Consider the following 18,619-nt stretch of genomic DNA (forward strand, 5'->3'; position numbering starts at 1 on the left):
TTGCACTGTTGTACGTTAGATGTTGTATGGATCATTATTATATATAGGAGTGTTAAATTAAAATCTTATGATAGGTATCATTGTATACGAAAAACGATTCTGGACTGAGATTATTTATCGGTCTAAGATATAATATATAAAATATATGTATTTTGTTTTAATTTGGGAGGCGAAAACGGTGGTTTATGTGTTAATGACCCCAAAATTATATCATGTACAGAAAATGCCAATTTAAATTTTAAATAACTTGTACATTTTTCAAGTTTCTATGAATAATAATTTTTAACTATAACAAAAATCTAAAATTATTTGATGGCAAATCGCTATTTTACCCTTGAATTTTGGATTTTGTAAAAATTTTAAACTAAGGACAGTACACTGCACAATGCTCACTAAAATTATTGATATACGTCCATATGAATCATATGATATATACTATGTATCTCAAACAGCGATTGAAGTATGTATATCTCAAATAGTTGATTTTATCGATCAATGTATCAGCGACAATTTGCTAAACCTCCAACAATCTATTGTTACTGTAAAGTGTAGGTACAATTCAATTTTATACCTATTATCCAATTTATAGTTTGTAGGTACTAATTAATACATATAAAATTAAAATTGTAACTATTTGTCCTGAACACAAACGGGAACCAATTTAGCTTAAACTAAAAAAATACTATTGTCAAACCGGAACTGATTCGGCCAAATGGGAACCAACTTGGTTATTCCTGAAACCATAGCGGATGAATTCTGAACTGTTTTGTTAAACATTTATAATTTCCACAAAGTTCAAAATATATTTATTGCGTTCGGGTTTAGTAAGTAAAATATTTATATCAATTATTTTTAAGTTTCAGATAAATATGAATATATTATGATACCAATTTGTAATAAGACGTATTATTCAAAATTATACATACCTACAAGAAACGTACATACTTATTATTTAATCAAAAGTATATTTTATTAAAGTATTGGACAATCATAATAATTCAAGTATTTAGCATTTTAATTTATCGCAAGTCAGCATTTCCTTTTCGTTATAACCCTTCATTAGCATAAAAAACGTTGTGAACTTATCTCCTTCACATTTACATGCCTGTTGACGATCGATTAAATCAATACCATACCCTACCCATCCTTTTGAATGTTTTTTCGCAAATAGACCCTATAAATTAAAAAAAAAAAATTAAGAATATTCAATTGCAGATAGTATAATATTTCATAGCATACAAATCATTACTTTTTCATAGAATGTATTTTGATTATCGACGCACATAAAATTGGGTTTATTTAAACAATACTGTAAACAATGATATACAACAATTAAATAGCATGAATCTTAAAAATTAAATTGGTTGTTTAAAAAAGTATAAGGACCCAATCATGATTTAACAATAAATATTTGGAGTACGACAGGACATTATTCGGAAATCTAGTTCTGAGTATTTATTATATATTTTAATAATTGAAAAATTACGTTAATCAATTACTTGTTTTAGATACGTGTCTTTCGTGTACTTTTTTAAATAATTTACTTACGTTATATAGTTAAACATATTTCAGGTTATAAGTGGAAATTTTTTTCAAAATCGTTATGTGTGATAATTTGTAATTTATGCATATTATGATTTAGAAGTATTACTTTATCACCATTTGATTTATTTTACATAATCATTGCATAGGTACAATACAAAATTTTTATTAATATAATTATATTAAATAGATAAAATCATAACTTTAAATGTAAATTATAATGGTGCGAATAAATAGTAATTTTATATAGTATATAAAGTATCACCACTGCTGATTAAGCTATTACACACCATATTATTATACACAACATAAGTTGGGAATTGGAATTGTGAGTAATTGTGTGAAGTATATTGGTATCCGAGAATACATAATATTATCTCATTTATCTGCTAAGGCCGTAGCCTGAGCAAACTACATGGTACATACATTCTCCCCCACTTATCATCGACAATATTTTTTTTGTACTTAATAATTAATTTTACGTTATAGAAAAAAATCAAATTATTATACATGCTATTACATAGCATAATATACGTCGTTAACAATGTAATTTTTACTAAAATAGTAAAAATATTAAAAATTACTTAACCTAACTAAGTCCCTGTCACCAGCTCATTCAATTGGTATTAGATTTATTATATAAAGATATGAGGTTTATGGGCTGCATAATAGTTCTAATTGATGAACGTTTCAAATTAAAAAAAAAAAATATATATATATATATATATAATAATTATGTATAGGTACCTCGGAATATGTTATTTCACATGGCAAAGTTGTTGGTAATTTAGCAAAAGGAATCGTAGGTGTCATAACAAATTCGAAATAAACTTTTTCCTTATCAATGTTTAATGCGTTTAAAGCATCCGCAAATTTGTTCTGGAAAAATCAAAGTATTTTTAATCATATTTTTAACTTGCGTGTTTGATACAAATCTTACTAAGGTATTAATCTTTGGATCTTTTGAATCCATAGGAGTAGTTCCACCATTCAATAATTCTTTAGTACAATCATTAAAATCACGAAATGTAATCAAATAGTAATCCAATAATAAATTCATCTTAGAAAAGTCAAACCCTTTTACAAAAAACAAAACGCGTATAATGTATATTAGATTGGTATATTATATAATTTTGAAGTAAAATCATAAAAATCATAATTATAGTCTAATAAAAATGGTGCTATAAAAGATATTATCTATTTTCTTCTTATTTGATTTTAACATATTTAAACTACTTACAATATTACTTACATTGTTTATTATCTTTATTCGATATTATTGCTGTAGCATTTAAATACAGACCAACTTTTAAATATTTAATGCTAATCCTTAGTTGTGTGACATATGATTGAAATCTCGTGTAGTAGTCATTGTCTGGCTATAGATAAATGTTAGATTTTATTAAATGTAATAAATATAAAATACACAACTATAACAAATTATTATTAACAATTTCTGTGAACGATGTAAATGTATATGCATCTAACGCAAGTAAATAAATACATTGGTCTATAATTTGGCGTTATATATTTATGTATATGAATTAAAGATTAAAGGTAGATAAGGAATCATCAATACTTTTTTTGGCATTGGTCTAATGATTAACTTACTTATCTACTCATGCTTAGTCTTGCATTTGACTTATATATGTTAAATTTGTATTACACTGACTTTGAATTGAAAGTAATTAAATTATCAATAATATATACTACACAATTTTTGACAACAGAATAAAGAAGATTTTTATACATAGCTATTTATGCTACAGTAATTTAACCTCTTTAAAGTTTGGTTAAAACAAGTACTAATTATAAAACACCAAAAATATTTACAATTTTTTATAGGTACTATTTATATTTTTAAATAAATATTTTCGATATCAAAAAATAGTACCTATTTTGCTGGATTTACTAAAATATTTCTATTATGAATATGGATTTTGAAGATATTTTAATTTATACTTAATATAATCATTATTTACCAAATTAATAGGGCCGTCTATTCCAGTCAAAACTATTCCCGCTACAGGATTATCCTTAATAAATGCTTGCAAGTTTCGACTTTCAGTTCTTATTCCTTCATAAAAATTGACATTTGTCCAACTAGTTATGTAGTTTTTTCGTCCATATAATAAAAACACTCTCTTGGTTAATGAGGTTAGTGATAGTAGGTTATCTATAAAACAATATAAATATATATTTTTAATATAAAAAAAAGCGGGTAAGTGGCTACCACTCTATTGTACATTAGGTGCCGTTTGGATCTCTATTATATATTAAAGAAGTGTTTAATTTGAATCCAATGATAGGTATCATTGTTTTGAACAAAGATGATTTGTCAGCCTAGAATATATTATCTAGTGGTTGATGGAAAAGTTGGTTTATGTTATAACGGACTGAATACACTTACATTTAAGTTTTTTATAATTATTTTAAACCAAGATTCTGAACGGTTTTGTCTTAAATGTTCAAATCTTAGCTACTTATACAATAATTTTATGAATTATACCTACAAAATAATTTGTAAATATTCATGATTTTGACGACGTTTTATCAATATTTGAATTTCAAACGCTAATAAAAAAAAAAAAAACTGTGCCTATGTATTCTCATAATTTTTTAATCACTAAAAGAAGAGCTTATGAGGAACTTTGTATTAAATTTTCAAATATTTTGACTGGGCTAAAAATATTCTATTGACATTTCAAAAAAAAAAAATTCAGTTGTCTATAAATTATCTCAAAAACAGTCAAAATATATTGATAATTAAATCATTTAAAGAAAATGACAATTTAAATAACTGGTGAAATTTTCAAGTGTCTAAGACTTATACTTTTTGAATAATAAAAATATTTAAAATTGGGGAAAAATCGATTGTCGTTATGCTATTTCGTAAAAATGTAAAATTCAAACGCACTTGAAATTTTTCCTATAGTGATGTTTTGAGTTTTTCTATAGCTACTTGAAGGAAAACTTATTGAAAAGTTTGTGTAGAATTTTTTAACCTAAGATATGAACACAATAATTTTTATGATTTTTCAATTAATAAATTACTTGCGAATTTTCGCGATTTTGAAATATTATTTTGTAAAGATTTGAACTATAAACACTTATAAAAAAAAGTTGTGACTAACAAATTTTGATTTTTTTTAACTACAATAAAAACAACTCATAAGGAACCTTGTATTAAATTTTCAAGTTTTTTTGGCTATCCAAAATTTTTGAATTTGGTGAAAGTTTTGAGTATTTACAGTAATTAATTTTTGATTTATCCATTTACTTGATTTTTTTTTTTTAATTTGAAGCATTATTTGAGTATATTAATGAGTAAAACCATAGAAGTTAATCATGTAGTACTAACTTCAATATCTATAAAGTTTATGTTTAAGACATGCCATATTTTATAATAGAATACAATAAGCTAAAATTGTTACAAAAAATTTTTTTTTAATTTTGTTTTATTTAAAAACTTTTATCACCACTGAATTTCTCAAATTTTAAATTTGATTTCGATAGCCTTAAAATTAACTTATTTTACATTTTTAAATGATATATTTTCTGTATAATATTAATATACCTATTATGATGATCACAATTTTCCAAAAAAAGTTTTCTAATCTTATTGCGTTTCAAAAAATAAATGTCCCTAGTCTTTATATAATTAAATCACTGGTTATTATCAACAACTTTTTATTACACCAATCTTACTTGTATCCGATCCAACTTATTAATCTAAAATATTGATAAAATAAGTAAATGAACTTTACAAACTCATAATATACTATAATATATTTTTGAAAAAGTGACCACTATTAATCGCGAACACGAATAACCGAGACACATTTGACAATGATTTGTTATACATCATAATAATTAAAATAATATTGAATTAGTAAAATAACTAAGACTAAAATTGTAAGACTTTGAAACTAAAACATTTGATTTAAAATACTTACTTCCTTATAAAAACTACAATATTATTAATATAACCAGATAAAATAGTAGGTAATATTTTATTACCATCATCATTTGGATTTTTAGAAGATTCGATTGTGAAATCGTCTAAACATGTAATTCCACCATAAAAATAAGATGAGCAGGCAAATGGCAAATCGTCTACCGGCATTACATCTTGTCCATTGCATTTTTTGCGTTCCGGATCAATGTAACCTGCATATCTACACCCTGATGTACCAATCTCTAAACATACAAAAAAAAAAAAAATACTTTTAAATAGGTATAATCGTTTATATTATAATTGAAGGAAAACTTCGATAATAATAATATGTATGAATATTTAATTAATCAATTAGAAATCAATATTTACTTTATTATATTTATCATATAAATATAATATAATTAAGTATATTGTTGTTTACATTTATATTTACCAATATCTTGACGATTTTGTGCATTGATATTTGGTGAAATGTATAAAATATGTAGTATAACAATAAAAATTGTAACCATAAAACTAGTCATTTTATTATTTGAAATTTAAAATGAGATATTATGGTGACTTGAAATACTATAGGCATGAACGTTTTAGTTACTTTTTTAATTTAATTATTAGGTATTAGTTTTTAGGTACCTTTTAGTAAATGAATAATAATTTTGAAAGTTTTTTGCAGTTGTGTACATATAAATATAATATTATATAATAGAACATTTATCTAAACAAGACTGTTATATAATGTTTCATTTCACAATATATTTGTTCATTGCTATTAATTTTTAGTTTATTTATGATTTATGATAAGCTAAATCCTCCACCTCAAAAATTAATTAAAAACCATTATTAAAAATACTACTTAATAATTTTGTTTCAAGCATAGTATTATATTTATTTTAAAATTTTAATCCTAAGGACATCAGATTAATTAGATATTCCTTGATAAAATCTTTATTAAATTATTTTTAAAATAAGCTATTATTTTGTTATATTTCAAAAAATCATAGTTATTTAAAATAACAAATCTTATTATAATTTTTTCCTTTTTTTTTTCTTTTGTAGGTAGGTATATTTGCAAACTATTTCTACATAAAAATACTTCACAGAACAAATATTTTGTTCATTCACTTAAAAACAATTTCTCATTGTTATAGGTATTTGTTGTGTTTTTATGTTTTCTTGATACATCTTTGTCATTTCTTGAAGATTGACACGGGTGGAATTGGTTGAATTCATTATAATTTATTAATGACTTGGTGAACTTCTATAATTTATTGTAAGCTATTTTTTTCTCTAACCACGATTTGTTTAAAATACAATAATGTATCGTAGTTTCTGGTTTATTAATATTGTATGTAAATTAAAATTGACATGGACATGGACAAACCAATACGATGATTACACGGTAATGATAAAATATTTTGAAATTGATTTATCCTCTGTATTAAAATACCAATATAAATGTTTTTTTTAATTTCAACAAAATCGTTTTGATCAAAAATTGGTTTTGCTTTAATATCATAATCATCCTTAATTTTTATTTAATTTTATCGATAATTTTTAAAATTATGGAAATTTAAGATTTTATAGATTTTATATTGGTGGTTTGGTGCGTGTGTGTGTGTACTGTATATATACGAATTATAGTAAAAAAAAAAAAGACTCGACTTTAAACGTTGAAATGGTTTCTGATAAAAACTATATGTTATTAGTACTTTTCAAGAGTCATTTTGTACCAGTATTTTTTAAAATAGACATAAAATGTGAGAATCAAAATTATGAAAAAATGTTTTTTATTGGTGTAACTCAAACAAAAATTACTGTCCAAAATAATATTAAATAACTTATTCACAATACAAATGTAATCAATTTCTATGTTTAATAAAACTTTCAAAATATTTTGACCCTTTTAAAGCAATATAATGGGCAAATAATGAATATTGTTCAATTTTAAACGATATTTGATTATAAAAATTAAAAATATAGTAATTAATTATAATTAACGAGCATATGAATACAGTTAAGTTATAAAATATTTATAGAAACTCTTTACATTTTTTTGGTATATTAAAGAATTAGATATGTGTATATTTTGTAATGAAATTCGTTCTTTATTCATCATATAAATATATAATTAAGTAAATTAAGTTTATTTATTTATTTTGATTTTCTGCATTGCTATTGGGCAAAATGTACACATGCAGTATAATAATAAAAATTTTTACCATTCAACTAGCCATTTTATAATTAAATTTGAAATACAATATTGTGGTGAATAAACACAATAAACATGAACTTTTTAAATAATATGTATTATTAATTTAATTAATAGTTAATAGGTACTTTTTGGTAAATGAATAATGGCATTAAAAGTTGTTCACAGTTGTGTACATAAATATGGTAATATCCGATTTTTTATAAGTTAAACAGTTTAGCCTTAAATAAAATTATGCATAATTATATTTACCAACATTTTAGATTCTGAACGGAGGTATGAATGTATTGATTTTACAATGATGTATGCTTTTTTTTGTGTCTGTGTACAGCATAACTAGTCGAAATAATGCTTCAATTTCAAACTTGAGGGTGGTTTCCGATGGAAAAGTGAATATTCTTGGTGTATTATAAAGGTAAAAAGTAAACATTTTCCCACAGTTTTCAAAAAAATCGAGAAAAACAAGAAAAAATTACGGAAAAACGGGAATTTTTACGCAAAACCAGTTTTCGACCGAATCGATTTTTTTATATGGTTGTAATTCAAAAAATAATCACTGTAAATACTTGAAATTTTCACAAAATATTTATGTTAGTGTTATCTATATCCAGTTAAATTTTCAAAAAAATTTGACTTTTTTTGAGTTATTTATAGACCACTGAAATTTTCGATTTTTATGCGAATTTTTTTTTGAAGTGTCGGTAAAAAGATTTTGGATGACCAAAAAAACTTGAAAATGTAATACAAGGTTCCTTATGAATTGTTCTTATTGTAGCTAAAAAAAATTAAAAATCGTTAGTCACAAATTTTTTTATAAGCGTTTATAGTTCAAATTTTTACGAAATCTGTCGAAAACGCGAAAATTTGCAAGTAATTTTGAAGTTGAAAAATCATAAATTTTTTTGTGTTAATAACTAAGAATTGAAAATACAACACTAAGTTTTCCATTAGTTTTCCTTCAAGTATCTATAGAGAAAACTCGAAGCATCATTATAAGAAAAATTTTAAGTGCGTTTGAATTTTAAATTTTTACGAAATCTGTCGAAAACGCGAAAATTTGCAAGTAATTTTGAAGTTGAAAAATCATAAATTTTTTTGTGTTAATAACTAAGAATTGAAAATACAACACTAAGTTTTCCATTAGTTTTCCTTCAAGTATCGATAGAGAAAACTCGAAGCATCATTATAAGAAAAATTTTAAGTGCGTTTGAATTTTAAATTTTTACGAAATCGCGAAACGATAACGATTTATCCTCAAACAATTTTAAATATTTTTTATTATTCAAAAAGTATAAGTCTTAGATACTTGAATATTTTACCAGTTATTTAGATTGGAATTTTCTTTACATTATTTCATTTTCAAAATATTTTGAGTTTTTTTGAGCTATTTATAGACAACTGGAATTTTCAATTTCTCTAAGAATTTTTTTTTTGAAGTGTCTATACAATTTATTTGGCCCAATCAAAATAGTTGAAAATTTTTTACAAAGTTCCTCATATGTTATTCTTATAGTGATTAAAAAATTATAAGAATATATAGGCACAATTTTTTTTTATTAGCATTTGAAGTTCAAATTTCGACAAAAATTCGTCAAAATCATGGATAATTATTTTGCAAATTATTTTGTAGTTCAAAATTCATAAAATTGTTTGAATTTATATCTAACGTTAAATATTCTAGACTGATAAATCATTTCCGTTCAGAATCGTTTTTCGTATACAATGATACCTATTATTGCATTCAAATTTAACCAACCCTAGTCTGAGGTCCACCCCACCCCCTAATTTACAGCAGAGCGGTACCCACTTGCCGACATTTTTATAGATGAAAATTTATAAAATTTACAATTTATATTCTAGAAGCGGCCAACATAAAATAGTTTGCTAGCAATATAAATAAAACAAATATACCAATAAACAAAATGTTTATAAATATATTTTATATTATATAAATAAGTTTTTATAAACAAGATGCTAGCAACATCTATCTATGACAAGAGCCGGAAGTTGGCCACTCTATTATGTAGCTAAGCATTATAGAATTATTATAGAATTTGCTAAACCTCCAACAATATATTGTTACTGTAAAGTGTAGATACAATTCAATTTTATACCTATTATCCAATTTATAGTTTGTACTAGTTAATACATATAAAATTAAAATTGTAACTATTTGTCCTGAACACAAACGGGAACCAATTTAGCTCAAACTAAAAAAATACTATTGTCAAACCGGAACTGATTCGGCCAAATGGGAACCAAGTTTGTTAAACATGTTAAACATGTTTTTTTAAACATTTATAATTTCCACAAAGTTCAAAATATATTTATTGCGTTCGGGTTTAGTAAGTAAAATACTTATATCAATTATTTTTAGATATCAGATAAATATGAATGTATAATACAAATTTGTAATAAGACGTATTATTCAAAATTATACATACCTACAAGAAACGTACATACTTATTATTGATTATTTAATTGATTTTGATTTAAATGATTATTAATTAATCAAAATTATATGTTATTAAAGTATTGGACAATCATAATTAATTCAAGTATTCAGCCTTTTAATTTATCGCAAGTCCTCATATCCTTTTCGTTATAAGCATCTAATATCATATGAAACGATATGAACTGATCTCCGTCACAATTACATGCCAAACTATGATCGACTAAATCTATTTCACACCCTACCCATCCTCTTGCATATTTTTTTGTAAATAGACCCTATAAACTATAAAAGAAATTAAGAATGTTCAATTGTAGATAATACCTATAATTGTATAATGTTTCATAATATACAAATTATTACTTTTTCACGGAATGTTTTTTGATTATCGACACATAAACTAGTGTGATTATTTAAACAATACCTACTGTAAAAAACAATGAGAGAAATACAATTAAATATTATGAATCTTTAAAATTGAATTGGTTCGTTTAAACAAGTATAAGAATCCAATCAAAATTTAACAATAAATATTTGTTGTATGACAGGACTTTTCTCGGAAAATCAGTTCTGAATATTTATGTTATATTTTAATAATTGATATAGATTAACTTTGTTAATGGTCATATACAATTTAATGTCAATGACTAAATAATTCTACTTAAAATAAATTTATACAAAAATTATAGTTTCAATGGCTGATTGGAGTAAAAAATGTGTATCTAACGATCGTGATTATTATTATTATTTTTTTTTTTAAGGTACAAATCGTTCGTGTTAATTTTATTATTTTTTTGTATGTGTGATTAATTACAAAAATTATTATAATATACTCCAGAGAGTAAATTACAGTAGCGGTTATAATTTTATCATAACTAGTACATGTTCGCCTTCAAAATTTCTCGAAAAAATTTGGTGTTGAATTACATTTACAAGGTGTGAGAGATTTTAATATTATTTAGATTAGGTATTAGGTAATAGCTGGTTAGATATACTGAAAGAGATCCTATACAGGATGGAAGTTCAAGAATGGAAATCAATAGCTCGAGACAGAGAAAAATGGAGAGATGTATTGTTAGCGGTGAAAACTCTTAAAGAGTATTATAAAAGCTAAATGAAGAAGAAGATAGGTAATAGCTAAATAACAAATTAGGGGTTTTTGTTTTTATACATTTAATATACCGTAAAGTAAATATAAAAAAGTAAACTATTAAACTCTATTAGGTTCGTCGCTAACTGGAAAAACAACTCAATCATTTTTACTGAATTTTTGCACAATAATTCGTAAAAATGTCCTTGTTTTCGAACCAATTTTAGCCTTTGATATTCCCTTTAATTTCCCTCTACTGCCTTTCAAAATAAGTATTTAGATAAAAATAAATTATTATTATTTATTATTATATTTATAACATTTTAAATTTACCAAATAAATTTTATCAATGCCAGTGTAAGAGCATTAAGAAATATGACTATACAAATTACACAAATACATAACTTTATTTAGAATCATCTTTAAAAACTGCTTGAATTGTAAAAATATTTAAAAAACAATCTGACCTATTTACGTTCCTGTCATCAACTCATTTAATTGGTATTAGATTTATAGTATGGAGACATATTGTATATGGTCTGCATAATATTATTACTAATTGATGAACGTTTCAAATTAAAAAAAAATGTATATATATATATATTGGTACCTCGTAATATGATATAGTACAATGCAAAAAGAATGGTTTTTCTGCTAAAGAAACCGAAGGAATAATGACAAATTCGGAATAAACTTTTTCCTTCGAAAAGTTTGATGCGCATAAAGCATCCGCAAATTTGTTTTAGAAAAATCAAAGTATTTTTAATCATATTTTTGACTCACGTGTTTGATACAAATCTTACTAAGGTATTAATATTTTAATCTTTTGAATCCATAGGAGTAGTTCCACCGTTCAATAATTCTTCAGTACAATCTTTAAAACCATGGAATGTAATCAAATAAAGGTATCCATTATTAATTTAATCTTAGAAAAGTCAAACCCTTTTACACAAAACATAACGTATAATGTATATTATTAGACTGGTTTCATATAATATAACTTTAAAGTAAAATATTAAAAATCATAATAATAAATAAATAAAAATAATAACATTCAACTATTATTTACTTACATACTATGAAATTCTACTTACATTGTTTATCATTTTTACTCGATATCATTGTTGAAGCATTTAAATAGAGACCAATTTTTAAATTGAAATTGTTAATCCTTAGAAGTGTGATATATCATTGAATTTTCGTGTAGTAGTCTTTGCTGGACTATATATACATTTTATATTTTATTAAATATTCAGCATTAAGTATATAAGTATAACAATCTATGTAAAGATGTAAATATATGTACCTAATGCAAGTAAATAAATACATTGGTCTATAATTTGGCGTTATATATTTATATAATATATGATTTAAAAATTAAAGATAAATTACGAATCATCAATACTTTTTTGGCACTGGTCTAATGATTAACTTATCTAATCATGTTTAGTCTTGCATATGACTTATATATGTTAAACTTGTATTACACTGACTTAGAATTAGAAGAAATTAAATTATCAATTATATACACTACACAACTTTTTACAACAGAATAAAGAAGATTAGAACATAGCTATTTATGCTATAGTTATTTACCCCCATTTAAAGTTTTTTTAAAACAAGTGCTAATTCTAAAGTACCGAAATAATATATTTTTTTTTTAAATAGGTACATATTATTGATTTCTATTTTTGATTTATTAAAATATTTCAATTATGAATATGAATTTAGAAGATTTTTTCAGTTATACATAATATAAACATAATTGATCATATAAATAGGGCTGTTTAATGTTTATCCTAGTCAAAATCAATCTTGTTATATAATATTCTTGAATTAATTTTTTCAAGTTCGACATTCCGTTCTAATTCCATCATAAAAATTGTCATTTGTCCAACTAGCTAAGTAGTTTTGTCGTCCATAAAATAAAAACACCTTCTTACTAAATGTAGTTAGTTTTTTAATGTTACCTGTAAAAAATCATAAATATACTATTTAGCATAAAAATATAATTATATACATTACTATAAATATTTTTATGTATGTTTTTAAAAATATTTTCTATACAAACATTGGTTGCTAAAAATTAAAAGGTTCAATCAATTTTTTATTTTTTTTTATTAATTTGATACATTATTTGAGTATGTTAATGAGTAATGACCTAGTAGTTAATTATGTAGTATTAACTTTAACATCTATAAATTTTTTGTTAAACAGACTCTATATTTTAGAATAGAATACAATAAACTTAAAATGTTGTAAAATATATTTTTAAAATTTTTTAATGTTTAAAAACTTTTATCACAATTGAATTTCTCAAATTTTAAAATTGATTTCGATAGCATATAATACCTTTTACAGTTTTTTTTCATATTTCCGGTTGGTTTAATCTTTTTTATAATTAAATCACTGGTTATTATCAACAACTTTTTATTGCATCAATCATTCTTGTATCCGATTCAACTAATTAATCTAAAATATTGATAAAATAAGTAAATGAACGTTACAATTGTAAACACATAATATATTTTTGAAAAAGTGCCCACTATTAATCGCCAACACGAATAACTGAGACAATTTGACCATGATTTAATATACATCATAATAATTAAAATAAAATTGAATTAGTAAAATAACTAAGACTAAAATTGTAAGACTTTGAAACTTAAATATTTGATTTAAAATACTTACTTACTAATAAAAACTACAATATTATTTATATTACTAGATAAGAAAGTAATATTTTATTACCTAAATCATGTTGATAATAAGAAGGTTCGATTGAAAAATTGTCTAAACATGTAACTCAATCAAAAACATAAGATGTGCAGACCTTTGGTAAATCGTCTAACTGTAATACATCTTCTCATCTAATTACCTTCTCCCTCCTTAAGGTTAATCTACTCTAACTCTGTAGTCTGTACGCTGCCACACGACAAGTTACGATCTTATTTGCAATAAGTAAAAGCAATCTCTAATGATGTTGATGTTAATTATATTATTTCAATACTATAATCATATTAAACACGAAAAATTCAAAGTAAAGATAAATACAATAAATATAAAAATTCTACGCAAAATAAAACCCTGTTTTAAACCACACTGACGACTCTTAAGCCAGTACATTATTGGACCCTTAAATGGCTTATAATATTTTTTGGCATTGTGCATTGTCGTTCTTATAATAATACGTATATATATTATATATCTATTATTAATATAGACTGTTCTACCTTTAATACAGATATATATAATAATATGTTCTGCACCTTTGGACGAATACTCGCCGGACTTAATTATCGAGACGACTCATTGGATCATTCCTATACTGTCTTCTAACACCTATTAGGTTACAAATAAATGATTTTTGAATAATAAATAAAAAATTGATGATAGATGATAAAAAATATATTTATAAATACATTCTTTGTTCAATTACTAAATAGACAATAAAAAACCATTTTTAGACCATGTTTGATTAATAATAATTAAAGCTATAGTAATTAGTTATAATTAACGAGCATATGAATGCAGTCAGGTTATAAAATATACATAGAAACTCTTTAAATTCACACCATCGTATAAATCAATTTAAATTAACTACTAAGTTAAAAAAAAATGAATTTCGAACATAATAATATGTATGAATATTAAACAATTAGAAATGTATATTTACAATGAAATCCGTTCTTTATTCATCATATAAATATAATAAAATTAAGTATATTTTTGTTTATATTTTTATTTACCGATATTTTCTGCATTGATTTTTGGTGAAATGTATAAATGTAGTATAACAATAAAAATTTAACCATTAAACTAGTCATTTTAGTATCTGAAATTTAAAATACAATACTATGGTGAATTGAAACACTATAAGAATGAACGTTTTAGATATTTTCAATTTTAATTATTAGTTAATAGGTATCTTTTAGTAAATGAATAATCATGTTGAAAGTTGTTTGCAGTTGTGTACACATAAATATAATATATTAGGACATTTATCTTAACAAAACTGTTATCATAATAATTAATTTCATAATATTGATGTTTATTGTAATAAATTGTAACTATAATTTATGATTTATGATAAGCTAAAGCCTCTATCTCAAAAATAAACGAATAACAATAATGAAAATTAATAAGTATTTAATAATTTTGCTTAAACATAACAATATATATTTTTTTAAATTTTAATCCCAAAGACATCAGATTAATTAAATACTCCTTGATAAAATCTTTTTTGAATTATTTTTAAGATTAGCTACATATAAATCAATTTAAATTAACTACTAAGTTAAAAAAAAAAAAAATGAATTTCGAACATAATAATATGTACGAATATTAAATAATAATTAGAAATGCATACTTACAATGAAATCCGTTCTTTATTCATCATATAAATATAATAAAATGAAGTATATTTTTGTTTATATTTTTATTTACCAATATTTTCTGCATTGATAATTGGTGAAATGTATAAAATATGTAGTATAACAATAACAATTTTAACCATTAAACTAGTCATTTTAGTATTCGAAATTTGAAATATAATATTGTGGTGAATTGAAATACAATAAACATGAATGTTTTAGATATATTTTAAATTTTATTTTTAGGTAGTTAATATGTACCTTTTGATAAATTAATAATAATTTTAAAAGTTGTTTGCAGTTGTGTTCATATAAATAATATAGTATATTAGAACATTAATGTAAACAAGATTTTTATCATAATTATTAATTTCATTATATTTTTGTTTATTGTTATTAATTGTTAATATATTTATAATTTATGATAAGCTAAGTCCTCCACCTCAAAAATAAATGAAAACTAAACAGTCTCCTACACATCCGTAGACCTCTTCTGAAATCTCATATTATGTATACATCTCTAACTACCTACTACTTTACAAATCCCTGTTGTAATATTTCTGGTCATACAAAATTGCACTCTGGAGTAAAGTCAATCCGTCAAATACCGGAATTATTCATGCATTCCAAGTCATTTACCTCGGCATGATTGCCAAAGCCCTTTGAGACATCACAAACATCGCACCCTCATCACACAACTTCATTCCAATAATACTCTTCTGACAATCCGGTCAGACGCCTCTAACGCGAATGCCTCATAGGTCTTCCCAATGTTTAACATAGTTATCGCGTATATTATTATTTCTCTCTAAAATTGCTACTCATAATCTTGAGTTTCTAATATGATACTTCTACTCAATGTCTTCTTTTTCACGTCCTCACGTGCTATTATCATTTATAAGCTTATTTTACTTTATACGGATCTTATAATTTAATTTGAATATTTTTTTTTTTTTTTAAAGATGTTTGATTTACGTACTATAGTACTTTTCATAATATTGAAAAGATAACTATACAACATAATTATTGTATTTCTATTCATCCGTACCATATACAATCAAACAACATACTATAATTTTTATTATAAAACAATATATTGAAATAAAAGATAAAATAATATTAAATGTAGGTATATCTATTGTTATTTTTATTCTAAAAGTGTTAATTAAAAACGTTTAATTAACTTTACAATCATATTTATGTTTTTACTGTTAAATCATGAAACTTGTTTAAATTTTAAAAATTGCGTACACAAATTAAAACAAAATTATAAAATATAAAAAAAAAATTATAGATGTCAATATAAAACCAGAAGTGAAATATGGAGTTACTTTAGTGTCAAATCAAATATTATTACCAAATGTTCTTATTATTAACATATTTATATAATATAAACAATAAATAGACACATATACGTTGTATGAGTTACAGCCCGATGTCAATATTTGTAATATTATACTCAAAAATAAATAATAATAGTTCCCTAACAAACTATAGTCCTCGGTTCCGACACATAGGAAAGAGTAATTTTGGAAATTATTTTATGTTCAGTTAAACTTGTATGCCTATATGGTATGATAAATACTATTAGTGATCAAATTGCCTTGATAATAAATATGTACTTACATAAGAATTTTTCTCAAACATCACATTATATGCTTTTTTATATTTAAATCCCAGAAACATCAGATTAATTAGATTATTCTTAATAAAATTGTATTAAATTACTTTTAAAATAAGCTTTATTATGTATTATTTTTAAAAAAAATGCATAAATAGTTTTTCTCCTTTTTCTTTTTCTTTTTCTTTTTTATATTTGTAAATTATTTTTTACTTGACTCACGTAAAAATGGTTTTCAGAACAAATATCTTGTTCGGTCACAAAAAAAATTGTTCATCGTTATATTTACGGGTTTTCTTTTTCTTAATAAAACTTTGTTATTTCTTGAATAACGAAATGAATGATATTGGTTGAATTTTGCGAATTCATTATAATTTATTAATAACTTGGTGAATTTCTATAATTTATTGTTAACTTTTTTTCCTCTAACTACGAAAAAAACTAACAAAGACCGCTATTGGGAGGTTGTCCGTTAGGGAAAGTTTCACTGTATATAGTTATATAATATACTATATATAAATATAAAATGTTTATACAAAATTGGTTTGTCAACAAGTATGGTAAACTTTTTTTCCTTTGTGGACCAAATTTGCATAACGATCAATGAAAACACAAACTCCTATGAACAACAGACACTTTTTAAAATTATACTGTGATTTTCCATTATAGATAGATGATGCAATTATATTTATATTGTATGTCTAAAATTCTAAATAATGAAAAATATAAATCTTATGAATGGATTTTAGGGAATTCAAACTCAATTATTAGCAAATTTCTGGATATTTATATTTTAGTACTTCAAAAATCAAATGTTATTACAATTTAAAAATTAGTGCTATTAATATCTTATTACCTACTTAGTAGGTACTTGTGCAATATTCATATAATTCAACAGCATAAATCTTACATAATAAATATAAGAACAAAAATGTGATAATAATATAATAATTAAATATAATATTATTTAATTTTTAAAATGGGTTTAAGTGAGATGAAAATTAAATACATTTTTTCATGATGGTATATACTATTATGTATAGGTAAAAACTACCTTATTAAATAAATAAATATATAAATCATACATTAATGTACCAACATTTAGTCATTATAGAGTTAAATATAAAAGGTTTATTTAAAATATATGCAATATATAGGTATATACATATTTAATTAAATATAAACTTAAGTTACTAACTTAAGAAGTATAATATGAAATACTTTTCGTACAATATTACTGTAACAATAAAATTAAACAAATACCTGATAATACGTTTTAAAAATATCAGCTGAGAGAGATTCTAAAAATAAAAAATAAAAATGTTCATAATATGAACATAATATGTTAGTGCTAAACTAAAGTTGGCAGCTCAT

At 23.3% G+C, this 18,619-nt stretch overlaps 1 protein-coding gene across 4 annotated transcripts; it reads right to left on the bottom strand.

Annotated features, from left to right (window-relative positions):
• Positions 1-791: 791 nt before the first annotated feature.
• Positions 792-12,486, bottom strand: LOC114126391 (uncharacterized). 4 transcript variants are annotated; one of them, XM_027990332.2, is made up of 8 exons: positions 12,346-12,486; positions 5,563-5,742; positions 3,525-3,718; positions 2,795-2,921; positions 2,483-2,619; positions 2,290-2,421; positions 1,250-1,309; positions 792-1,174 (listed from the first exon to the last, which is right to left on the bottom strand). In XM_027990332.2, exons 2-8 carry the CDS (start codon positions 5,666-5,668, stop codon positions 1,007-1,009), a joined length of 924 nt encoding a protein of 307 aa, XP_027846133.1. In that variant the 5' UTR covers positions 5,669-5,742; positions 12,346-12,486; the 3' UTR covers positions 792-1,006. The 4 variants fall into 4 exon arrangements, with proteins under 4 accessions (XP_027846133.1, XP_027846131.1, XP_027846134.1 ...); XM_027990330.2 differs by lacking the exon at positions 12,346-12,486 and adding an exon at positions 12,035-12,165; XM_027990333.2 differs by lacking the exon at positions 12,346-12,486 and adding an exon at positions 7,966-8,472.
• Positions 12,487-18,619: the final 6,133 nt, after the last annotated feature.

This window comes from Aphis gossypii, chromosome 3 (genome assembly GCF_020184175.1).
Source record: "Aphis gossypii isolate Hap1 chromosome 3, ASM2018417v2, whole genome shotgun sequence".
Lineage (NCBI taxonomy): Eukaryota > Metazoa > Arthropoda > Insecta > Hemiptera > Aphididae > Aphis > Aphis gossypii.

Excerpts from the sequence above, each read along its gene's own strand:
- LOC114126391 (XM_027990329.2), bottom strand. The coding sequence starts at position 6,024 with ATGACTAGTTTTATGGTTACAATTTTTATTGTTATACTACATATTTTA. Across the intron at positions 5,743-5,933 it reads ACAAAATCGTCAAGATATTG|AGATTGGTACATCAGGGTGT; the intron begins GTAAATATAAAT and ends TTGTATGTTTAG. Across the intron at positions 1,175-1,249 it reads AAAATACATTCTATGAAAAA|GGTCTATTTGCGAAAAAACA; the intron begins GTAATGATTTGT and ends TTTAATTTATAG.